The sequence below is a fragment of the Phascolarctos cinereus genome, unplaced genomic scaffold, assembly GCF_003287225.1.
Source record: "Phascolarctos cinereus isolate Bilbo 61053 unplaced genomic scaffold, phaCin_HiC Scaffold_2;HRSCAF=192, whole genome shotgun sequence".
Classification (NCBI taxonomy): Eukaryota; Metazoa; Chordata; class Mammalia; order Diprotodontia; family Phascolarctidae; genus Phascolarctos; species Phascolarctos cinereus.
The window spans coordinates 324,971,927-324,994,741 of record NW_027555625.1 but is presented as its reverse complement, the minus strand read 5'-3'; the positions used below and the strand labels follow the sequence as shown (position 1 = coordinate 324,994,741).

General features: G+C 38.9%; 1 protein-coding gene across 1 annotated transcript in view; it reads right to left on the bottom strand.

Annotated features, from left to right (window-relative positions):
* The window catches only part of MTCL2 (microtubule crosslinking factor 2), a 131,602-nt gene that overhangs the window by 13,013 nt on the left and 95,774 nt on the right, over positions 1 to 22,815 (bottom strand). The window contains 6 exon segments of the mRNA XM_020998541.2: positions 4,460 to 5,903; positions 7,277 to 7,347; positions 8,580 to 8,651; positions 11,443 to 11,694; positions 14,440 to 14,607; positions 19,622 to 19,726. Coding sequence (XP_020854200.1) covers positions 4,460 to 5,903; positions 7,277 to 7,347; positions 8,580 to 8,651; positions 11,443 to 11,694; positions 14,440 to 14,607; positions 19,622 to 19,726 — 2,112 coding nt within the window.

Sequence of the window (22,815 nt, the reverse complement as noted above, 5' to 3'; positions counted from 1 at the left end):
GTTTACTCTCTAGTATATTCTTTAAGTACACCATCATATCTGCAAAAAGTAATAATTTGTTCCTTTTTTCCTATGCTTATTCTCTTTTTCTTATTGCCATGGTGTGCATTTCTTGCATGATATCAAATAGTAGTGGTGACAATAAACATTTTTGCTTTACCCTGTTTTTATCAGAAAGGCCAAAAGCTTATCCCCATCATTTATCCCCATATATGCTAGCTCTTGGTTTTTAGCTAGATTCTACTTACTATGTTAAGGAAGGTCCATTTATTCCTCTGTTTTCTGGTGTGGGTTTTTTAATAACAGAAAAAGGTGTGGTAGTTTATTTAAAAAAACACTTTTTCTCCATCTGTTGATATAATCACACATTTTTGTTTGGTTGTTTTGGTTATTTATTCTAGTGATTTGGAACTATTGTTAAAAAGTCACTAAATTATGAATACACAGTGATACCACTGCTCAGTGTATATCCCAAAGAGATCAAAAAGGAATAGGACCCAAATGTATAAAAATATTTATAGCAGCTCTTTTTATTATAGAAAAGAATTGGAAACTAAAGAGTGCCTATAAATTGGAGGATGACTGAAAAAAATATGATATATGAATGTAATATAATGTATTGTGCTTTAAGAAATGTCAAAAAAAAAGTTTGAGAGGAACCTGGGAAAATTTGTATAAACTCAAATGCAGAGTGAAATGAACAGAGCCAGTAGAACAACTTATAAAAACAATATGATTTTTTAAAAAAAAAACAACTTAAAAAGACATAACTTTGATGAAAGCAATGACCAAGTGTAACTTCAGGGGACAGATGATGATGTATGCCACTCACTTTCTGACAGAGAAGTGACAGACATCAAGATACAGAATGAGACATATTTTTTGGACATGAACAACATGGGAATTTGTTTTCTTTGCCTAAATATATTTGTTACAAGGCCTTTTTTTTTCTTTTTTCCTCCCATATGAGATAGGAGAGAAGATAAATGCTTGCTAATTGAAAAGAAGAAAAAAAAAGAAAGTCCTGTATTTCCATGATAGAAAAGGATCATAGAATCACAGAATGATATACCTAGAAGGAAACATAGAGGTATAACCTTATTCACCAGAATGAATACTGTGGCCCAGGGAGAGAAAAGGATTTGGTCAGGGTCATCCAGCAAGTTAACAGAGTGATCTCTACTTTTTACTAGTAATTCATGTGAGGACAGACAATATGGCTAGAAAAAACCTATAAAGTATTGTTAAAGATTAAAAAACCTTGACAAAATGGTGTTTTCATCACAGATACCCACTGAAAGCAAGGTATGCAGAAGAGAAAAGCAGATTTAGAAAGTGAGTAGTTGGTTATCATGCCAGAAAATAGGGATGTGGATTTCTGCACCACAGCTTAAAATATAGGAATGACAGGTTCCTGTCTAGGCTTGCAGCTAGTAAAAGGCTAATAAAAGTAAAGGCTAGATGTTTGCAAATTTAATAGAAAGGGCTTTAAACTGAAGTGAAAGCAGGAGACAGAAAATTTTGCCTGTATTTTCACTAAGCACTGGAGACACTCAGAAGTTTATAAACTTGTGATAAAGTCCAAGTAAGGAAACTCCAATGCATACTGGTAATTTTTCTGCAATTTATAGTCTTTGAGAATTGCCTGGGGGACTGAGAGGTTAATTAAAGGGTTCCAGGGTTACGTAACCAGTGTGATGCTAGAGCTAGTTTTCTCTCCATTCTGACACGTGGCCTCTGTTTTTAAAAGCTAATAATATGGATAAAAAAGGGGTATGGGGGGGAAACAAAGGAGGCATTGGACCACAGCTTGAAGTGCCTACGACAATAGGTACTTAAGATAATGGTGACAGACATGTCAGAACTACCCAACTTTTGCTGCTGCTTCTTTTAAGAATGATATTTGGACTAGAAATGACAGAACAAAAATAGTTAATAGAGAATTGATATACATAATAAGTAAGTGGGTAGGAAGAGACTAACTAGGTTTCCTTAATAATTTAAAGTCAACAGATCTGATACTGGGCTAGGCACTGGGGATACAAATGCAATGAAATGATGCATGAAATGAGCATCCTCAGTTACATAAAAAATTGGTATACAATTGTCAAGTAACTTACAATGATCTTTGAAGGGAAAAGGTACTGCAGGATTTGAGATGGAAAAAATGTCTCATTTTTCAAAATGGAGAAGATTGTCTATGAACTTAAGGCCAATAAGTGTGGTTCTGATTCCTGGAAAAACTCTAGGACAACGGTTCTTAACCTAGGGTCCATGAACTTGTTTTTTAAAATATTTTGATAACAGTATAATTGGTTTCCTTTGTTATTTTATTATTTAAATTTATTATTATTTTATTTATATTATTTATCATTAAATTTATTATTTAAAAACATTATTCTGAGAATACTTCACCAAACTTTCAATGGGATAAATTATACAAAAAAATGTTAAGAAAACAGACATTCAGTAAACACCTATAAAAGGAATGGGTAATCACAAAGAATCAGAATGGTTTCAGCAAGAATAGGCCTTATCAGAATAACTATTTCTTTTTTTTATATGGTGTCACTAAACTGGTAGAGATCAGAGGAATACTATAGATAAGAGTTTATCCAGATTTTAGCAATGCATTTGATAGTCTCTCATGCTATTGTAGAAAACATGGAAAAAATGTGAGTTTGATGATAGCACAATTAGTGGATTTGGTGGTCAGATATAAATTTGATTCCAGACTGAAGGAAAATCTACTGGAGTGCCTCAGGATATATGTTTGGGCCTATACTATTTTAGTAAACTTTTCAATGAATGACTTGGAAAATTTCAATTCAATTCAGTAAGCATTTACATAGCAGGGAACTGTGCTAAGTCCTGGACATATAAAGAAAAAATGAAACAGTTCCTCAATGAACTTAAATTCTTGTTGGGGATAAAACACATGCACAAATTAGTAAATGTTATCATTTGGAGTGGGAGTGGGGGTTGGGGGGTGGGGGAGGAAATTAGAGGACTCAGATAATGCCTTATATGGGAGGTATAGTACCTGAGCCAAATGTTGAAGGAAGATATTCTAAGAGGCAGAGGTGAGAAGGCCGAACATGCTATGAATGGAGACAGTACAAAAGCATAGGGGAAGATAATGGAATGTTGTATACGTGGAATAGAAAGCAGGCCAGCTGAGTAGAAATGTACAATCAGTGAGGGGGGAATAAAATGAAACAAGTCTGAGAAGGGATCATAAAGGGAATTTAAATGCTAAACAGGAATGTTCCTATTTTTTATCTTAGAGACTATAGGGAATCTCAGAAGCTTCTTTGAAGAGTGGAATGACATGGTCAAACCTGTACTTTAAGAATGTCAAATTGGCAGCTATATGAAGCTATATAGATCAGAGAGGAGACACGATGGGAAAAAATGAGGATTCAAAAAGATATTGACAGACTAGAATACTGGACCAGATTTGATAGAATGGACTTTAACAAGGATAAATGCAAAGTTTGACACGGGTTCAAAAAATCAATTTCACTAGTACAAGATGCTAGAGATGTGGCAAGAGAGCAGTTTACCTTGAAGAGAATCTTAAGAGGCATAGTATCTATCATTGTGTAGGTTGTAATACTGCTATATTCTACTCTAGTTATACCAAATCTAGATTATTGCATTAGTTCCAGGTACCATATTTTAGGGAGCACACTGATAAGCTGGGGAATATCCAAAGCAAGGCAGTCATGATGGTAAAATGCATTAAGATTATGTTATATGAGGACCTGTGGATGTTCAGCCTAGAAAAAAAGATAAGGGGGCATGGATAATAACTGTATTAGAAGGACTATCATGAGGAAAGGGGATTAGGACTGTTCTCTTTGTCCTCCAGAAGGCAGAACTAGGAGTGATGGGTAAAAGATGCAAAAAGACAAATTTAGGGCGCAGCTAGGTGGCACAGTGTATGGAGCTCCAGCCTTGGAGTCAGGAGGACCCGAGTTCAAATCCAGTCTCAGACATTTGACACTTACTAGCTGTGTGACCCTGGGTAAGTCACTTAACTCCAATTGCCTCACCAAAAAAAAAAAAAGCCAAAAAGAAAAACAAATTCAGGCTTGAGAAAAGGAAAAATTTTCTAATAATCAGTGACTCAAAAGTGGAATGGGCTACTTTGGGAGATAGCAGGATTCCCAAGTTCCCCTTTCCCCCAAATCAACCTTGTATGAGACTTCCTCCCCATAAATAGCTTCCCTTTCTGAGTGCCTATTAGGTATTAGTGATGTTTCCCACCAAGAATGAGAATAAGAATATATTGGTCTTTTGGAAGGGATGAGGTGTAGGGCACTAAAAGGAAGGAAATGGAAACAGAGAAGTAAGACGCACAATCTCAGTTTTAAAACAAGGACTCCTAGCATGGCAATACTCCATCCTACCCTGCCTTAGTTCTCACAGGAAGGGAAAGAACCCACATACCTACCTCATTAGCCACAGTCAAAATGCCATCTGGATCTCGAGGGGTTCCATCCTTACCCCCCTGGGAGAGTAAAGCTGGCCTGACCTCCTCACAACTGCTCAGCTTTGGAGTTTTCTTGCTCAGAATCCTGGCAATGCCTTCAGATTGGTGGTAACTTGCTGGGGAAAGAGGCTCTGGCCTTTTGGTGCACTCATCTCCCACTACTTCTTTCCGATCTGTCCCAGAAGTGGGACTCTGTGAGCGGCCACACACGTTACGAAAGAACTCCTGTACGATACCATACTTGTGAGTTTCTGGTTTGGTGCGGGTCTCCTGGCTCCCTGGCTTCCAGATAGACTCAGTGCTCCCAGCATGCTCTACTACATTGAACAAACTAGATAGTCCATCATTAATGTTGCTTAAGACTGGGCTGTCTCGGGTCGTGGTGGACCTGGCCCAAGCTGATCCATTTTGCTTACTCTGGTGAAGATTCCACAGACTTCGGTCCTTGGAGCTATCCAGTTTGGACACGGATCTCCTCTGAAGCTTTGGTGACCCATATTTAGGAGAACAACAAGGTCTTTCAATCCGAGAGTGGACCTTCTCCAGTGAAGAAGATATCTGTTTGCTTCGGACAGATACCAGAGAAGAGCTACGGGGTGACCAACTCTTGCCATGCAGGCTTCCCCGAGGCAGGTCAGTTTGAAGACCAATACTCACTGTCTGGATGGTCTGGGTGCCTACACTTGTCAGCCCTACAGTCTGGCTTGACATGCTTTTTACCTTCCTTTCCAGAGAGCCAGAACGGATGGCCTGGCGGACACAGTTGGTAATTTCTTTCATGTCATCACTCATGTTGCCTGACATTTCAAAGTCATGTAGGGCAGAGGGGAAGTTAGGCACAGGAGCTGCAGAACTGCTGACTGGGCTGCTGTCCAAAAGTTCCCGGTGTTTGGAGAAGTTACACAGCCACCGGCCATATGTACTCTCAGCCAAGCCTTCTGACTCTGCTGACTCTTTGGGCTTGGCCATGGTAAAGAGGAAGCCAGGCTCAATGAGAATTTTCCCTTCTTTATTCTGGACCAGAGGGACCCCTAGCCTACGGGCCACAGGTGGGCTGTAGTAAATCCGGATGCCTGTTTTATCAGGAGCCGTGTAGCTCCTCTGCATCTGCTTCTGGGCACAATCCTGGTAGGCCAGGCTGCCTCTCCTGTTGCAGTCTCTAGGGGAGAGCCCCAGCTTCTCTTTGGTCCCCTTTTCTGGGCTGGCCTGCTCATTGTCCACAAAGGCAATTCTCGCAGGGTTCACTGTGGCAGTATCCATCAGGCTACTGGGCAACAGGGAGGCAGCTGGAGAGGTCTTTTTGCCTCGGGAAGTTTCATTGACTATGTTGGCTGATTTTCCAGGAAGGTAAGGAGAACAGTCAAGCAAACTTTCAAACTCAGACATGGAAGAAACAGATTTGGTCCTGGTGGGAGAAGAAGATATGATGAGCACAACAAAACTTAGGCTCATGGATTGGAGATTGTTTTACAGGTGGGAAGAGGAACCTTGAGGACACAGGAGCACAAAACCACAATAAGAAGAGGAACCTCACAGATCATCTCATACGAATGCATCATTTTGCAGATGTGGAAACTGAGGTCCAGAATGAGTGAGTGACTTGCCTAAGGTTAAACAAGGAGTAAGTAGCAGAGCCAGGATTTGAAGCCAGATCCTCTGACTCTTGCTACTGCATCAGGTACCGTGTACAGATGGTGAGGATTCACTGCCTAGTGTATTAAGAAGTCCCTTAGTTTACATTTGAAGATCTCCATAATCTGAATCCACCTCATTTTCACCCCCATTTTCACTGGGAAGACCCCTCATTTAAGCCTCTTAATAACCGTGTGAAGTAAGTTCTATAAGTACTATTATTTTTATTTTGTAGGTGAAGAAACTGATGCTCAGGGAGGTTAAAGTACATGTTCACACAGCTAGTAGGTTATGGAGGTTGGATTGAAATCCAGTTCTTCCTGACTACAAGTCCAGCACTCTACTTTGTCCTCTTTAGTGACCTCCACTCATGCCAGGCTCTTTTCCTCTTCTATGACTTTGCTTATGTTGTCCTTGTAGGGACTTCCCTCCCTGCTCCCACCTGTTTGTTTTCAAGGCCTATCTTAAGGTTCAGTCTCCTTACAGGAAGCTTTTCACTACCTCTCCAGCTCACATAATGGCTTCTGCCTCTCTCTATTGCCCATGAGACTTACTGTTTATGCCAGGGCCTCAAAGAGCCATTTGGGACTGCTTAAGACATATCATGCAGTTCTATAATCATACAAATACAGAATCAAATTAACAAATGTTTATGAAGGGAAAAAAATAGGATAGTTTTAATATAGAAGGATGAGTGTGAGACCACTAAACTATATGCCATAACATTTTTGCATCTGATGATTTTTGACTTAGCACTTTTAGCATTCTGTTAGCTATGAGCAAATAAGACTGTAAACTTCTTAGGCACTGGGACAAACAAGTCATAGTAGGTGGTTATATTATTGAAGGAATGAATTTCAAGACCTACACATTGCTTCCTTTGGCCCCCAAATGTAATGAAAGCGCATGACAAGGAACAAAGCAAAGAGGAATGTAGTTTCTCTTGCTCTCAAAAGCCCCGCTCATTTAAAAAATAAATAAAATTTTTTTAAAAAGCACAAATATTTCTACTGCCCTAGGTTCCTGGATGACTCTTGACTAACCATAGCATGTATAGCATATGAGGCATTAAAAGGAAGGTATGGGTTGGGGGTGGGGGGTAGGTGGTCAGAGCATAGCAAGCCCCAGGGGCCCAGGCCTCCTAACCTCTTCAAGTTGGTTCCATTGGCATCAGCTTCAGAAATGGTCTCTTTGTCATGTATCTTCTCACTGAGGGTCTGGAAGAGGAGAGGAACACTACGGTTTAGTCACCACGGTAGAAGGGAGAAGTGACATGACAAATACAAGATGAATAAACACAGTACTTTTCCTCTGTAACCTCAAAGCACTTTCCTAGGATCATAGCTTTAGAGCTGAAGGGATCTCAGAGGGCATCTAGTTCAGTCTGCTCATTTGACAGAAGAGGAAACCTAGGCCCTGTGAGGTTAAATGATTTGCCCAAGGTTACATAGGAAACAAACATTAGAAATCTCATTAGAGATTTGAACCTGGGTCCTCTGAACACCTTAAAACACCAAAATCTGAGATTGGCTTGGTGCAAAAATTCCTTTCATTTTTATACAACTTCATTCTTTTCACTGCACTCTCACATATGATAGAACATTTTATTCTTATCACAATACCACAGGGTGGAAGGGTTGGGATTATTAACCCAATTTTGGCATGTGGGGAAATAGGGGCTTAGATTAGAGAGATTAAGTAACTTGCCTAAGGTTACGCAGAATTCGATCATCCCCATTTGACAGAAGAGCAAACTGATGCCCAGAATAGGTCAGATGTGTAAGAACACACAAAAGGAGGCATAAGAAATCAGGTCTTCTGGCTTCCAGCTTTTTCCACTTATCTACACAGCTTCATTGTGGCTAATAAAGGCATTATAACAAAGTCTAAACATTGCTTAAGCTGAAAGACTTTCCCACATTAACAATTAATGGAAGAGCTATGGAGGTTTGCCTCTTTTCTATGGAGGCTGGATATCTTTACATGCAGTCATAAAACATTAGAGCTGGAAGGACCACAGAGCTCATTTTTTCCAACTCCCTCATATTCTAGGTGAGGAAACTGAGGCGGAGAGTTTAATGACTTGCCCAAGGGATTTGAACTCAGCTCTTCCACTGCATCCTTATTGTAAGAATCAATATGAAACCTTGAATGTCTCCTTCAAGGTACTGGGATGTGCTTGAACATCTAGATATGGTTAAGACAGTGGGTTTATGCTATGGGTACCCATAGCAGCGCACAGTTTGTTTTGGATGGAGGGCTGCAAATATTCCAGGAAACAGATTTTTCTCTGTCTCCTCCATGCTTTTTTTATGAGCAGTTGCTGTAGCCAACCCTCTCACAAGTCAGCAACCTCTGTCTTCCTTAACCCCCTACTGGTAAGCTAAGAGACCTGGGGTCATCACCTTGGCAAGCTGACTGGCCCAGCTGTTGAGGAAGCTCGACTCACCTCTTTCCAGCTGCTGTCATGCTTTTCCATCTCCATGTGTTTCAAAGCCCAGGATTCAGCTCCCTTTTGCAGCTAGGTAGTAGCAGAGAATGCAAAATTAGCCCCTTTCCAATGCTCAAGGATGGTCACCTGCTTGTCCTCAAAATGATACTTGCTCCTCTCTGCCAGAAACTGAACTTTGCTGCTGACTGTAAGAGAAAACCTTCCCACTGATTTATGAGACAAGAGAATGTGTGTGTGTGTGTGTGTGTAAATAATACCTCATATTTGTGTGGTACTTTTAAGTTTTACAATTTCATTGGATCCTCAAAATCCTGTGAGGAATGGTAGTATAAGTATTATTGGTATATGATAATTGAAAAAATTATATCTTTGATAAGGGAAGTGATTTGCCTTATGAATCCTATGTAGCAGAAGTCACACTTGAATCCTGCCAGGTCTTTTGGCTCCAAGTGCTATGCTTTTTCCACTACACCATCCTAACTTCTCAGCAAGATTAATGGACTTGAGTCAGAAGATATCAGTTTCAGTTTGAGCTCTGCTGCTTGCTACTTATGTGACCTAAGGTATGACAGAATCTCAATGTGGGAAAAGTCCTCAGAGACCATACAATCCAACCCACTCCTGATTAAGAATTACCACTAGTCTAAACATCCCCTAGTAAGTGTTCATCAAACTTTTCTATTATGTCACTTCATTGAATTTCAGTTTTCTCATCTATAAAGTGAGGATATTAACACTAACTTAAGCTTCCTCATAGGAATATTGTGAGGATCAAATGAGACAATGTACATAAAAATATTTTGAAAAAATTGAAGTGAGCAGAACCAGAACACTGTACACAGTAACAGCAATATTGTACAATGATCAACTGTGAATGACTTAGCTATTCTCTGAAATACTATGATCCAAGACAGTTCTGAAGGACTTATGATGAAAAATGCTATCCGCCTCTAGAGAGAGAACTGATGGGATCTGAATGCAGACCAAAGCGTACTATTTTTTACTTTTTTTTTTTCATTTTTTTGGGTCTGTATTTTTTTTCACAACATGACTAATGTGGAAATATGTTTTGCAATGACTGCACATATATAACATATCAAATTGATTGTCTTCTCAATGAGGGGGGAGGTAAAGGATGGAAAAAATTTGGAACTCACCATTTTCAGAAATGAATGTTAAAAGTTGTTTTTACATGTAATTGGAAAAAAATTTAAAAGATGTTTGGCAAAATATAAAGCACTACATGAATGTAAGTTATTATTACTATAAAATCCTAGACTCTTGCTATTATTGGCAAAATCATAAATTTGCAATTTTATCTAATTTCTTTTTAAATTTTTTTTAGTGAACAAAAAAATCTATTCTCTCTCACACTCAGAATGAAATATTTTTATTACTTTCAAAGCACTTTTAATATCTGTTGTTTTATTTGATTCCCAAACCAGTCCTATGAAGTAGATATAGTCGATGTTACTATTACTATTGAAAGATGAAGAAATTGAGGAGTGAGTGAAGAAGAGATTTACTAAGGTCACAAAAGAAGTGACTGGCAGAGCCAGGGCTAGAACTCAGATCTCCTAACTCTTCAGTCTGGTGCTCTGATCTCTTCATCTACATCTTCTTTATGATAAACATGTGACACCTTACAACTGATGTGGATTTTGAATAGCTTTTAGGAGAAAATGTCTCTGTTGAGCTTTAAGGGAAGACAGTGGTGGGGGAGAGCAAGTTTTCTGCTTATATACAGTTAGGATCCATCAGAAGCCCTGGTAACCAAATGAAACCAGTCCTTGGCTCTCTCAAATCCTTTTCCAATTGAATCACAAGAAGAGAATCTCCTCAAGGAGAAGGGGAACAAGTCTCACATCTCTCTAGTGCTGAAGGAAGGACAAATGTAGAACCAAGATCTCAGGTGTCCCGTTTTCTATGAACCCTCACACCTCTTGTCTTACCAGGCAGATGGAAAAAGTTTGATATGTCTTCAAATTATAAAAAGTCTCAGCATAACACAATGGGGGAAAAATCCCAGAAATGAGTACCCATTTCCATTCACTATTTAAGTGGTAGTGTGGTATTGAGGATAGACCACTGGCATCAGAGTTAGCAAAACCTGGGTTCAAATCTTGCCTCAAATATTTATTGAGAGGAGCTGAGAGCTTAGTGAGGGTGAGCCAGTGAAGATGGGTACACAGGTAGCAGCAACCTCAAGTGAATGAAATGCAGCCAGATTTGGGTGAGCCTGAGTCTGGGAATTATGTGGATGCCATGGGTTAGCCAATACTATTTTTTACTTAAAACTTTGGCTTTTGGTTCATGGTTCAACTAAAAAAAAGCCAAAACACCAAAAAAAAAAAACCAACCCACCAACTCAAACTGGTGTGACTTCCTAACAAAGAGGAGATTGGACTCAGTATGTAGAAAGACACATTTTAATCATGGTCAGTGCAGGAATTTGTTTTGATTGATTGTGTATTTGTTATAAGGCTTTTTCTTTTCAGTGGGGACTAAAAGAGAAAAATAAATGGTTTGTTAATTTTAAAAAAATAAAATTTTAAAATAAGAAAACTAGTGTGGTTTGCTCTGTCTTTCATTTGTGCTTGAGTTCAGTTTCCTAGTACTTAACAATGATCATGTGTACCTATTTATCTGTAGGTCTGCATATATATGCCTGTGTATGTCTTTGCATGTGGGCTTCTGTGCATTCTGTGCATGTATATTATGTGAGGCTTTGTGCATAAATAGGAATATTTATGAATGCATGTGCACATGGGTACTGAATGTATCAGTCCACATTCTAGTGTGAGAATGTATATGTGAGTGCATGTAGGCATGCTCCTGGGGACAAGGAAGGCCTCCTTACCTGGCTTATTTTATTCTGTAGCTCTTTCACCTGCTGTTCAGCCTGCTGCTTCTCATCTTTGAACCTATCCAGCAGCTCTATCTTCTGTTGGTCCCAGTTCTTCTCACTGATCTGCAGCTGTTTGGTGAGGTCCATGACTGCACTGTAGGACTCAGCCAGGAGGTGCTGGTGTTCCTCCCTTTCTCTTTTCAGGATGGCCTTCCAGTCAGGCAGGGCCCGCTCACCCACTCCTTTCCCAGGTTTTAGTTCCAGCTGGCAAAACATAAGGCCTGACAGTTTAGGGAGAAGAAATGCAATTGGCCTAGCTCCTTCTCCAATCCCTGGTCTCCTCTAGAATCACTGGATGTCACGGCTCTAAGGGCTCCTAAAGACCACTCAGTTCAAACCCCTCATTTTACAGCCACGGTTGGGGTGGGGGGAAGGCAACTGAAAGTGACTTGACATAATGCTTGTTAATGGCATAACAAAAATAAGATTTTGAACAGAATAAGGCTGATTTTTTACTTAAGATGTTATAAATCTGAAAAGGGAATTTCCCTGCCTGCAATAGGAACAGATGGGCAATGGCTTTCTCCTCTCTATAGCCATGGAGAACTGGGTCAGAGTGGAGTAGGAAGGGGAGAACAAGTCATTATACTTAAAATCTACTTCATCCCTATATTTTATCATACAAAAAATGAAGATAGCCTAGACATAGGTTAGTTGATAGATTATATTATCTTCAGTCATTTAAATCTTATCTAATTTAATTCAATCAACATTTGAAGTCACTTTATGCCCACTACCAAATTCTCACATCCTGTTGCCTGAACTATTGGAATAATTTCCTAATTGGTCACTCTCTAGTGACCCTCCAGTCTGTTCTTCAAAGGCAAAGATAATTTTCCTAATAAGCAGCTCTGATCACAACATTTCACTGCTCAAAAATCCTTAATAGCTCCCCATTTCTTATAAAATAAAGTCCAGGGGGCAGCTAGATGGCATAGTGGATAATGCAGCGCCCTGGATTCAGGAAGACCTGAATTTAAATCTGGCCTCGGACACTTGACATTTACTAGCTGTCTGACCCTGGGCAAGTCACTTCACCTCATTGCCTCACAAAAATAAAATAAAGCCCAAACTTTTTTGCCTGGCATTTATAGTCCTCCAGTATGTTTTGTTTTGTTTTTTTTCAGGATTATCTCAGTTTATTTCCCTTCCCACTAATCAGATTGAATGGATCATCATTCTCAATACATGATCCTATTTTTTGGCCTCTGTACTTTTGCTCATGTGGAAAAATGATCCCATTGGAATCTTACCCATCTTTCAAAACCTAGTTCAAATGCCCCTTTTCTATGAAGCCTCCTCTGTTCTCTCACCTGGTAGAGGGAAAGAGTGAGTCTCAGCACAGAACAGTGGGGGAAATCTCTGAGCAGAGAAGCCATTTTCTTTCCCTATTTAAATGGTAGTGTATCAAGAACAGAGCACTGGAGTAGAGTTAGGAAAACTCAGGTTCAAATCTTGCCTCCCATACCTACTACCTGTGTGACCTGGGCAAGTTACTAAACTTCTCTGGACCTCAGTTTCTTCTTCTGTAACATGAGGTGATTGGACTTGCTACCATCAATTCAGCAATGATCTTTTGATTTAGAGGCACTATGGAGTAGTGGATAGAGTGCTAGATTTGGAGTTAGAAAGACCTGGGTTCAAATCTGAATTCAGAAACTTAACATCTCTGAGCTTCACTCCTCATTTGTAAAATGAGGATGTTGGACTTGGCCACTGACTTCTCTTTTTGCTCTAAATCTATCATTTTATGATTCTTTAACCGTCACATTTTCCCCCCTACATCTTATAATATTGATTTACATTTAGATAGTGCCCTAATATTTATAAAGCACTTTCCTATGCACTTTTAGTATTCTAATTTACAATTATTTGTGCCAGGGTCATTTCTTCTCTATTAGATTATGAGTTCCATGAGGACAGAGACTATGTTTTATTTAAACTATAGGACCCCGGCTCCTTTGGCTTCACAGACTCTCCTCCCCAACTGGTGGTCTGAACCTGTTTCAACCTATGAATGTGAACTCAATCCCTTTTCTCCTGGCCTCTGGTCTTCTTGACATTCAATTGATGGGGGCAGCTAGGTGGCACAGTGGATAGAACACTGGCCCTGGAGTTAGGAGGATGTAAATTCAAATCTGACCTCAGACACTTGACACTTAACTAGCTGTGTGACCTAGGCAAGTCACTTAACCCCACTGTCTAGCAAAAAAAAAAAAACAGAACAAAAAAAAAGACATTCAGTTGATAATTTGACTGTCTCCCTACGTTCCTGACCCTGTTACTACCTGCTGCCCAGGTGTACTCATATAACCTAATAGATCCTAATCTCAGTAGCCAAATGATCTGATACCTTCCTCCCTCTCTACCTCCCACTGGTCCCTTCACAGAAGGTTTTGGTTTTGACATTTCTGACCTTGGGACCCTAGCTGAAATGAGCCCAATAGTAGCAGCTCGGCAAGAAGGGCCAGAGCTGTTTCTGTATTCAGGATTCACCCTATTTGGTAGGTTTGGCTATGACATAGAGAGCTAAAGTAGCTTCTAGTAGGGAGAGCTGATCCATTTTCTCAGGGAAGTAGATGGATTTTCAGACTGAGTATAAATCCCTAGGTGGCCCAGGATGGGGCAGTTCATTTCCACAAATATGTATTAAGTACCTATTATGCTACCATGTGCAGCAGAACACTGTGAGAGGTGCTTGGGGAGATAGAAATTTTAAATAAGACACAGTCTCTCCCTTCATGAGGCTCTAGTAACAGTACGTGAAACATGCACAGATAATTACCAGAGATAATAATACATGATAAATGCATAAATGTCCTCTTGGATTAAAGTAAGGAAACACCTAGAAAGAACTGGGAAGGCTTTGTGGAAGAGGGGACATTTAAGTTGGGTTTTAAAGGATGAGCAGGAATTAGGTAGGAAAAGCCTCGCAGCTAAAGCCCTCACCTGTGCCAGGTGGCACTTGAACTCAGTCTTCTCCATTTCCCAGGCAGACTTAGCCTTAGCAAACTGCTGCTGGAGCTCATTCATGCCCCGCCGCTCTTCCCGGAGCTCTCGGCACAGCTCTTTCAGGATGATCTTCATGTCTGCAAGAGTCTTCACATATTCATTGGGCTGTAGGGATGGAAGGTTGGAGATTGAGAGGCATGAGGAACGTCAGAGACAAGCTAGGTCCACCCCCTCACTTTAGAAATGAGAAAACTGAGCCCTAAGGAAGTTCAATGATTTGCCCAAGGTCACAGAGGTAGTAAATGGCAGAGCCAGAGTCTGAACTCAGGACCTCTGATTTTAAATCAAGTACTCTTCTAAATCAAGTACTTTCTACCACAGCATGGCAGAGGCAGAGCTGGAAATCTGGTACTTTCACCCACCCTTAGGTCTTATGTTAGACACTCTGAAGTAGACCAGTGATGCACCAACCATCCCTTTGCCCAATCCCTCTCTGACATCAACCTAGAGGCCAGCTGTTTTTTCTAATGCCAAAGAGAATGTCAGAATCAGTCTCAGGCCTGAAAGAAGCCCCAGAGGGCACCTGGACAGACCAGCCTATGAGCAGGAATCTTTTCTACAACATCCTTCCAAATTGTTCTCTGAATGAAAACCTCCATCCTGTCATATACCTTGTAAAAAAGAAGGAAGGGATTGTATATGAAGCTGCAAATCTCCACTATGTAGAGCTTTTAATTATATAAATTCTTTTTTTAGTTCTCTTTAATTACATGATTGTAAATTCATGTAACTTTCATATGTATTCTATTTGTCTGATTCCTTCTGACCTGCTCCTTCACCCTTCTTTTCAACAGGCTAAAGAATCCCAGTTACTTCAACCAATAGTAGCAGGGCATGGTCACCGGTTCTCTGACTATCTTGGTCACCCTTAGAACTTCTAGCCTTCTCATTCAACTGTGGTTATTAGAAGCATCTTAACAACATCAGGACATTACCTAAGCTGAAGGACTTCCCCCTGTTAGAATGGATGTTCTAACACCTATTCTTGGAATGTTGAAGCTGGAAGGAATAGGAGTTGCCCCTGAGCATTCCATTTTGTCAATATCCTTCCAATAATGTGACACCCAGAAGTGAAAACAACACTCCAACTGTGGTATGATTTACAGTGAAACTATCACTTCTGGATGCTATTCTTTTCTTTGTCAGGTGCTACCCCTTTTTATTTGGACATTTTGGTTGCTGAAAAGAGCAGAAAAAGAACATTTCCATAAGGAACACTGATAAGATCAGCTTCAAAAGATACACAATCTCTCAGTTAAAAATGGGGAGAGACAAACTATTCTAAGCATCAGAGAGAGAGCTCCCCCTCAGATAAATGTTGAATTCAAGAGGGCTGCAGAATGGTCCATCAGAAAGTTTGCTTTTAGAGTTTGTAACTAAGATTGTAACTAAGAGACTGTATATCAAATAACTGTCTGAAGATTATGGGAAGATTATATAATGACTGTTGGGGTCACATCTGATAAAATGAGGAATTTTTGAGTCTTAAATCAAAGACTAGACATGAGTCCTGCTTATAAAGAAGCTTTGATTTGAAGTATCAGAATAGGGATAGGAGATGACCAGATGGAGACAGAAGCAGGAAAGAAAGCTGAACATAGGAGTAAAGAGGGACAGAAGACATAGGAGGCAATGAGAGGAGTTACACAGAAAACACAGAACTTAGAGGCAGCTAGGTGGCACAGTGCATAGAGCACTAGTCCTGGAGTCAGGAGGACCTGAATTCAAATCTGGCCTCAGACACAACACTCACTAGCTGTGTGACCTTGGGCAAGTCACTTGACCCCATTGCAAAAAAAAAAAAAAAAGGAAATACAGAACCTGATAGGAACTGATCAAAACTAAGAGGCAGACTTTGCAGCTATTTTGCTGGTATCCATGTTGACTGGGAGAAAGGGATTGATTTGCTGAGAATTGAGTGGCTGGAGTATGACAAGTATTGGCCAGATAATTTCCCAGGTCACTATCAGCTCTAAAATCTATAAGCCTATAAAGTAACTACACAAGAATTGGCTGAAGGCACTAAGGTTGTTTAGCCTAAAGAAGAGAAAACTTAGTGGAAATATGATTACTATCTTAAAGTATTTGGATTGTCATGTGGAAAAAGAGAATTAGATACCAAGCTTGGCACCAAAGAAGAGATGAGAAAATATGTCTCCTTCCCTTCTTTGAAGAGGCAAGGGACAAAAGGTGTGGAACATTGTGTGTATTGTCAGTCACTTGATGTATTGGTTTGTTTTATAGAACTGTCTTTTTTTTCTTTTTCACTTTTATTTCTTGTTACAGGATTTTCTAGCTAGGGGAGAGGTAAGAGGTATTTGAAAATGAAGGTAATGAAAGACCAAACAATATTTTTTAAAAGTTATATTTGTTTTGTTTGGCCCACAAGGCCCAACTGAGAGCAGCGGGAGGAAGCTGCAGAGTCATATTTCAATTCAGTAGAAGTCGAATTTTTCTACCAACTATAGCATACCAAAAGTGGAATGGGCTATCTTTCTTAGTAGCTAGCACTGATATAGCACTTTAAGGATTGCAAAGAACTATAAAATATTATCTCATTTTATCTCTACAACAACCCTGAGAGGTGGTAGGTACTACTATTATCTCCATTCTATAGATAAGGAAATTAAGGCAAATAGCTAGTAAGAGCCTGATGCTACCTTGGAACTCAAGTCTTCATGACTCTGTCCTGCGCTGTATCCACTGTGCCACCTAGCTGCCTCAAGGTAGTGAGTTCCCTATGACTGGAGGTTTTAAACAGAGGATGTAGAAGAGATTTCTCTACAGAACTAGATGGTCTCTTAGAGCCTCCAGCTGTAAGGTTTTGTTTTTCTGTGACTCACCTAGGATCACACAGGGCATTATTTTCAGAGCAAATACTAGAATGCAGGTCTCTTAGAATCCCCTTTCTCAAAGGCCACATTGAGCATGGCCACAATGAATAACACCCCATTTCCCCCAAAGTTGATCCTGTTAGTCTTTTGGATGCTTTGCTTAACATGCATTTGCCGACAGACAAATATGTGATCAGCACAAATACAAAAACAATTTGGGTTACTCTCCTGGACCTCTCATGTGATCTTTAATTGTTTTCTCCATGCCTCATTCCTTCTTGGAAAGCTCACTTCTCTGGGTGTAAAGTAGTGTAAAACATTGGAATGAGCAACATTAGAAGCCCAGATCATCTTATATCTTTTCTTTTTTCCCCTAAAGAACTCTCTTTACTAAGAAATGGTAGCAGATCCTGAGGGTCAGGACCCCTCAGTGACACGGGAAATCTAGTCATTCATTATGTGGTGACAAGCACCTGACTAAGAGTCAAGACACCAGCGTTCTGATTCTTGTTTTCTTATGAACTTGATATACCATCTTGGACAAGACATAGGCAGCTAGATGAAGTCATGTGGATAGGGTGTTTGACTCAGAGTAAGGAAGACCAGAATTCAAATCCTTCCTTAGATACTTTGCTGTGTGACCATGGGCAAGTCATTTAACCACTTGAGGCCTGTTTCCTCAACTGTACATAATAATAGTCAACATTTATCTGGCACTTACTATATATCAGACACTGTGCTAAGCACTTTAAAAATATTGTCTCATTTGAGCCCCACAACTACCCTGGGAGTTACGTGCTGCTATAACCCCATTTTACAGATGAGGAAACTCAGACAGAGGTTAAGTGACTTGCCCTAGGATCATATAACTAGCAAGTGTCTGTGGCTGGATTTGAACTCAGATCTTTCTGACTCCAGGCCTGAGGCTCTATCCATGTTGCCATTTAGCTATCTGTAAAATGAGGATAAAAACAATACTATTCATAGGGGTTTTGTGAGGATCAAAATAAGATAATTTTTTAAAGGCAGTTTGTAAACCTTAAAGCACTATATAAATGTTAATTATTATCATTATAATCATTATAATCATCATTATTATGTCCATTTTCAGGGCCTCTGTTTCCTAATCTGTAAAATGGGGATAATAATCCCATTCCATATCATAGGGTTGTTATCAAAATCAAATGATACTATATGCAAAAGTGAAAAATAAAATATAAAATGCCACACAAAGCATTATTAGCATATGATGATTATATTCAGCTATGGGCTGATATTTTTATTTTCCTGTCTCTTAAATATAAACATGGAAAGTCATAAGTCCATAGGAGCACATATCTAGAGCTGGAAGGAACCTCAGATCATCTTGTCCGTCAACCTCATTTTAACAAATGAAAACTTGATGCCTTTGGAAGTTAAATACTTGCTGAAGGTCATATAGGTAACAAGAAATAATCTTTCCCATCCTTTAAGGTTGGGGGTATTTTCTTTTAGCTAGTGGTCAGCCTCTGTAACTCCTCTACTTTAACAATGGCTGAGATCTGTATTGTACTGTGTGTGTGTGTGTGTGTGTGTGTGTGTGTGTATAAATAAAATTTTACTGATCCTTTCAACAACCCTTTGAGATAATTGCTATTATTCCATTTTCATAGGTAAGGAAACTATGGTCAAATGAGTTGCTCAACATCAGACATGGTATTTGAACCTTGGTCTCTTCTGACTTCAAAATCAGCCATTTTCCCCATGATACTACCCTCCCCTTCCTCTTCATGGCCTGTATTGTATTACTATAAACAGTCTCACAGATGGAAAGTTAAAAGAGACTTTAGGTTATCAAAATACAAATTCATCAAATACAAGCCTTTATTTCTCAGAAGAAGAAACTGAGGCACAGAGAGGTTAAATGTCTGCCTAGGGTCATAAAGCCAGCAAGTGTCTGAGGCAGAATTCAAAGCCAGGTCTTCCTAACTCCAGGTCCAGTGCTCTATCCACTGCACTACTCACTCATCTTGAGTCAGGCCTCTTTCTTTAGGAGCCTCTGTATACGAGTTTCATTTATTCTGATTCTGCTCTTCCTGTTTACGTCTCTACCATGTGTTTTCCTCCTAGACTCCCATCTCTGAATTTTGGATTGGGGGCTGATAATGTGACCCTGATTTTTTTCCTTTGAACGATGGTTTGGTTTTGATATTATAGCCCCAGAGTGCATTCAGATTCTGATTCATCCATTAACAGTAGCTACATAAGAAGGATTTGATTCCCTTCCTCAGGAACTGACAACTCACAGTGTTCTGTGTCCAGATGTCCCCCACACAGGATTTATTGTCAGAATGCTGGGGGTTTAGCTCTTCCTCTTCCATTAGCAGGTAGAGTTCCTTCATGCTGTTTACCTATTAAGGAAACACAACAGGTAAAATGGAAAACTTGTTGAATCTTTTTGGAGAGCAGTATGGCAGGAGGCAGCAACATTTGTAAATATAATTCTACTATTTCATTCAGTTATTTCCAATATACCTTGAAAGGCCTTTCAAAAACCAAAAATCTGTTCCATGATGTTCATGGCATATAATTGCAAGGCAAAAAAGCAAAATCATAACACAGCATACACTATGACTGTGTAAGAGAGAAAAAAATGAGAATAAATGGACAAAGGATCCTTATGGAGATGTAGAAAAACAACTGAAAAGTTGTTGTGCAAAAAATGTAGAAAGACCTTTATAAAATAATGAAAAGTGAAAACAGCCAAACCAGAACAGAAAACACACTATCTATGACCACGTAAAAGAAAAAATGAATGAGAATAAATGGACAAAGAATCTTCATGGAGATGGAAGGAATGACTGAAAAGCTATTATGAGACTTTATGAATTGAAATTAATTTACTTATCCTTTCTTGGTCAACTTTGCCAATTTGATTCTGAGTTGGTTTAATTAGTAATTCTCTATTAGTGGTTTGGAGCATTTTTTCATGTGGTTATAGATAGCTTGTGTTTCTTCCTTTAAAAATTGATTGTTTATATCCTTTGACCATTTATTAATTGTCAAAAATCACCAAAATTGGCCATTTTATCTTTTGTACATTTTTTGTACATAGTCATCTCAAAGAATTTATCCCTTGCCACTCTAAATTTGTTTATGATGTGAGCTTTTGTATGTAAGTCTTGTATCAGTTTGGACATATCTTGGTATATGGTGTGAGGTGTTGGTGTAAACCCAGCTTCTGGATGATTTTGGTTATATAAGATACAAAAAGTTTTTTTTTGTATAAACAAAACCAATACAGTTAAGATTAGGAGACAATTAAATGAAGGAAAATAATCTTTGCAGCAAGTTTCTCTGATAAAGGTCTCATTTCCAAGACATAAGGAACTCATTCAAATTTATATAAATAAGACTATTTAATAAATGGTCAAAGAATATCAATTGTCGGTCTTCAGAAATCCAAACTATTAACATCCACATGAAAAAGATGCTCTAAATCACTAATAATTAAAGAAATTAAAATTAAGACAACTCCGAGGTTCCACTTCACACCCACCAAAATGGGAAAGATGACAAAAAAAGGGAAAATAATATGTTAGAAGAGCTGCAGAAAAGCAGGAACATTAATGTATCGTCAGCTGATAGTTATTCTGGAGAGTAATCTGGAACTATGCCCCCAAAGTTAATACACTGTGCATGCCTTCTGACCCTGTGATATTACTACTATGCCGATAATCCAAAGAAAGCAAAAAGGAAAAAAGACCCATATGTATGAAAATATTTATAGAAACTCTTTTGTAGTGCTGAAGAATTGGAAATTAAATGGGTCCCATCAATTAAGGAATAACTGAACAAATTATTGTATATGAAAGCTATTATCTCATAAGAAATGGTAAAAAGGATAGTTTCAGTGAAACCTTGGATGACTTGTATAAACTGATGCAGTGAAATGAACAGAACTAGGAGAACAATTTATATAAGAACAATATTTTGAAACACCTAAGAATCCTGATTAATGCAAAGACCATTCAAGACTCCAGAGGATCAATGATGATATAATCTATCCATCTCCTGACAAGTGATGTACTCAAGATATTTCTTTTGCTTGACTCTGTGTATTTGTTACAAGGATTTTGTTTTTCTTTCTTTTCAATGGGGGAAGGGAGTAGCAAAGAGAGAAAAATTAATTAAAAAGTTTAAAAAATTAGAAACTTATTTACTTAACTATAGATAGCTATTTGGTTGTAATGATGTCAATATTAGTTCATAAAACATTTACTTAAAACCCCAAAATGCCATCAGGTAACAGGGACAATATTCTTACCTAGGTCATAAAGACCCCCTCCATAATGAGGCCACCACTGATATACAGCAGAGGCCTGCTTGAAAGATCAGCTGCAACTAGAAATATAGCCATTTCAGGACTATAGTCTTTATATCATTGTTCCTTTAGTTGGATAGAATAGGGAATAATGCTTTGTATTTTCATTAATATGCTGGCATTTCATGGTAGTCTGTCTAAATAGCATCCTGAATCACATATCTAGTTAAAATCTAAATGATGCGTTTTTTTTAAAAGGTAAACTCCCTTAGTCTCCCACTTCATTAGATCTTATCTGTAAAGTACTCCCTCTACCAACCAGTTGTTGTGCCCCACTCTGTGTAACCCCATTTAGGGTTTTCTTGGCAGAGATACTGGAGTGATTTGCCAGGGCACATCGCAATCTACCCCTCTCATCTCTCCACAGAAGATTCATCCACCAAATGTGGTAGAGGCCTTCCTCTGGATCTTTTCATATTGGGAGGATAGCAGTGTAGCATTTGTACTGTCCATCTGTTATCTTTCACTAGGCCCATTAGGCCCATGACAGACCCACTTCCTTTTCTGAACATACATATCTTTGATAGTTTGTATATTTTATGCCATGTTTCTGACCAGGTCACTGTTAATATAACATACTGCAGGTCGCTTAGACCATAGTCACTTAGTAGATAGCTTAAGTATATCATGTCACACTGTTTGAAGAACTGAGCTTCATTAAAGGATTTTTCTTTCCCAGGTTCTTTGGAAAGAAACAATGGTATATACTATAACCCTCAAAGTACTATATTTCTGATTTAAGTGATCTTTCAGGCAGGTCTTCATTCTGTATCAATGGTATCCTCATTACAGATGTCCTTTTTCCCTGGGATAAAAAGAGAGCAGGAAGAAATTCAGAAGAGGATACAGATAATTAGAGTACTATCATATTACCACATTAAAGTTAATATGTGCTTAAAAAAACCTAAGTAAGAGGTTTATGGTTTCATATGTAATATGCCTTTTCTGTTCTTTGTAGAAGGATATGTTCATGTATGTTAATATCTGTCGAGTTCATAATTTTTTGAAAGTAAAAAAAACAACAACAGAGTAGGTGAGGGGCAGTCAGGGTCAGGGCCCTGAACAAATCAGACCAAAGGAACTTTGGATCACTGTTTAAAGATGTTCGCTATAAAT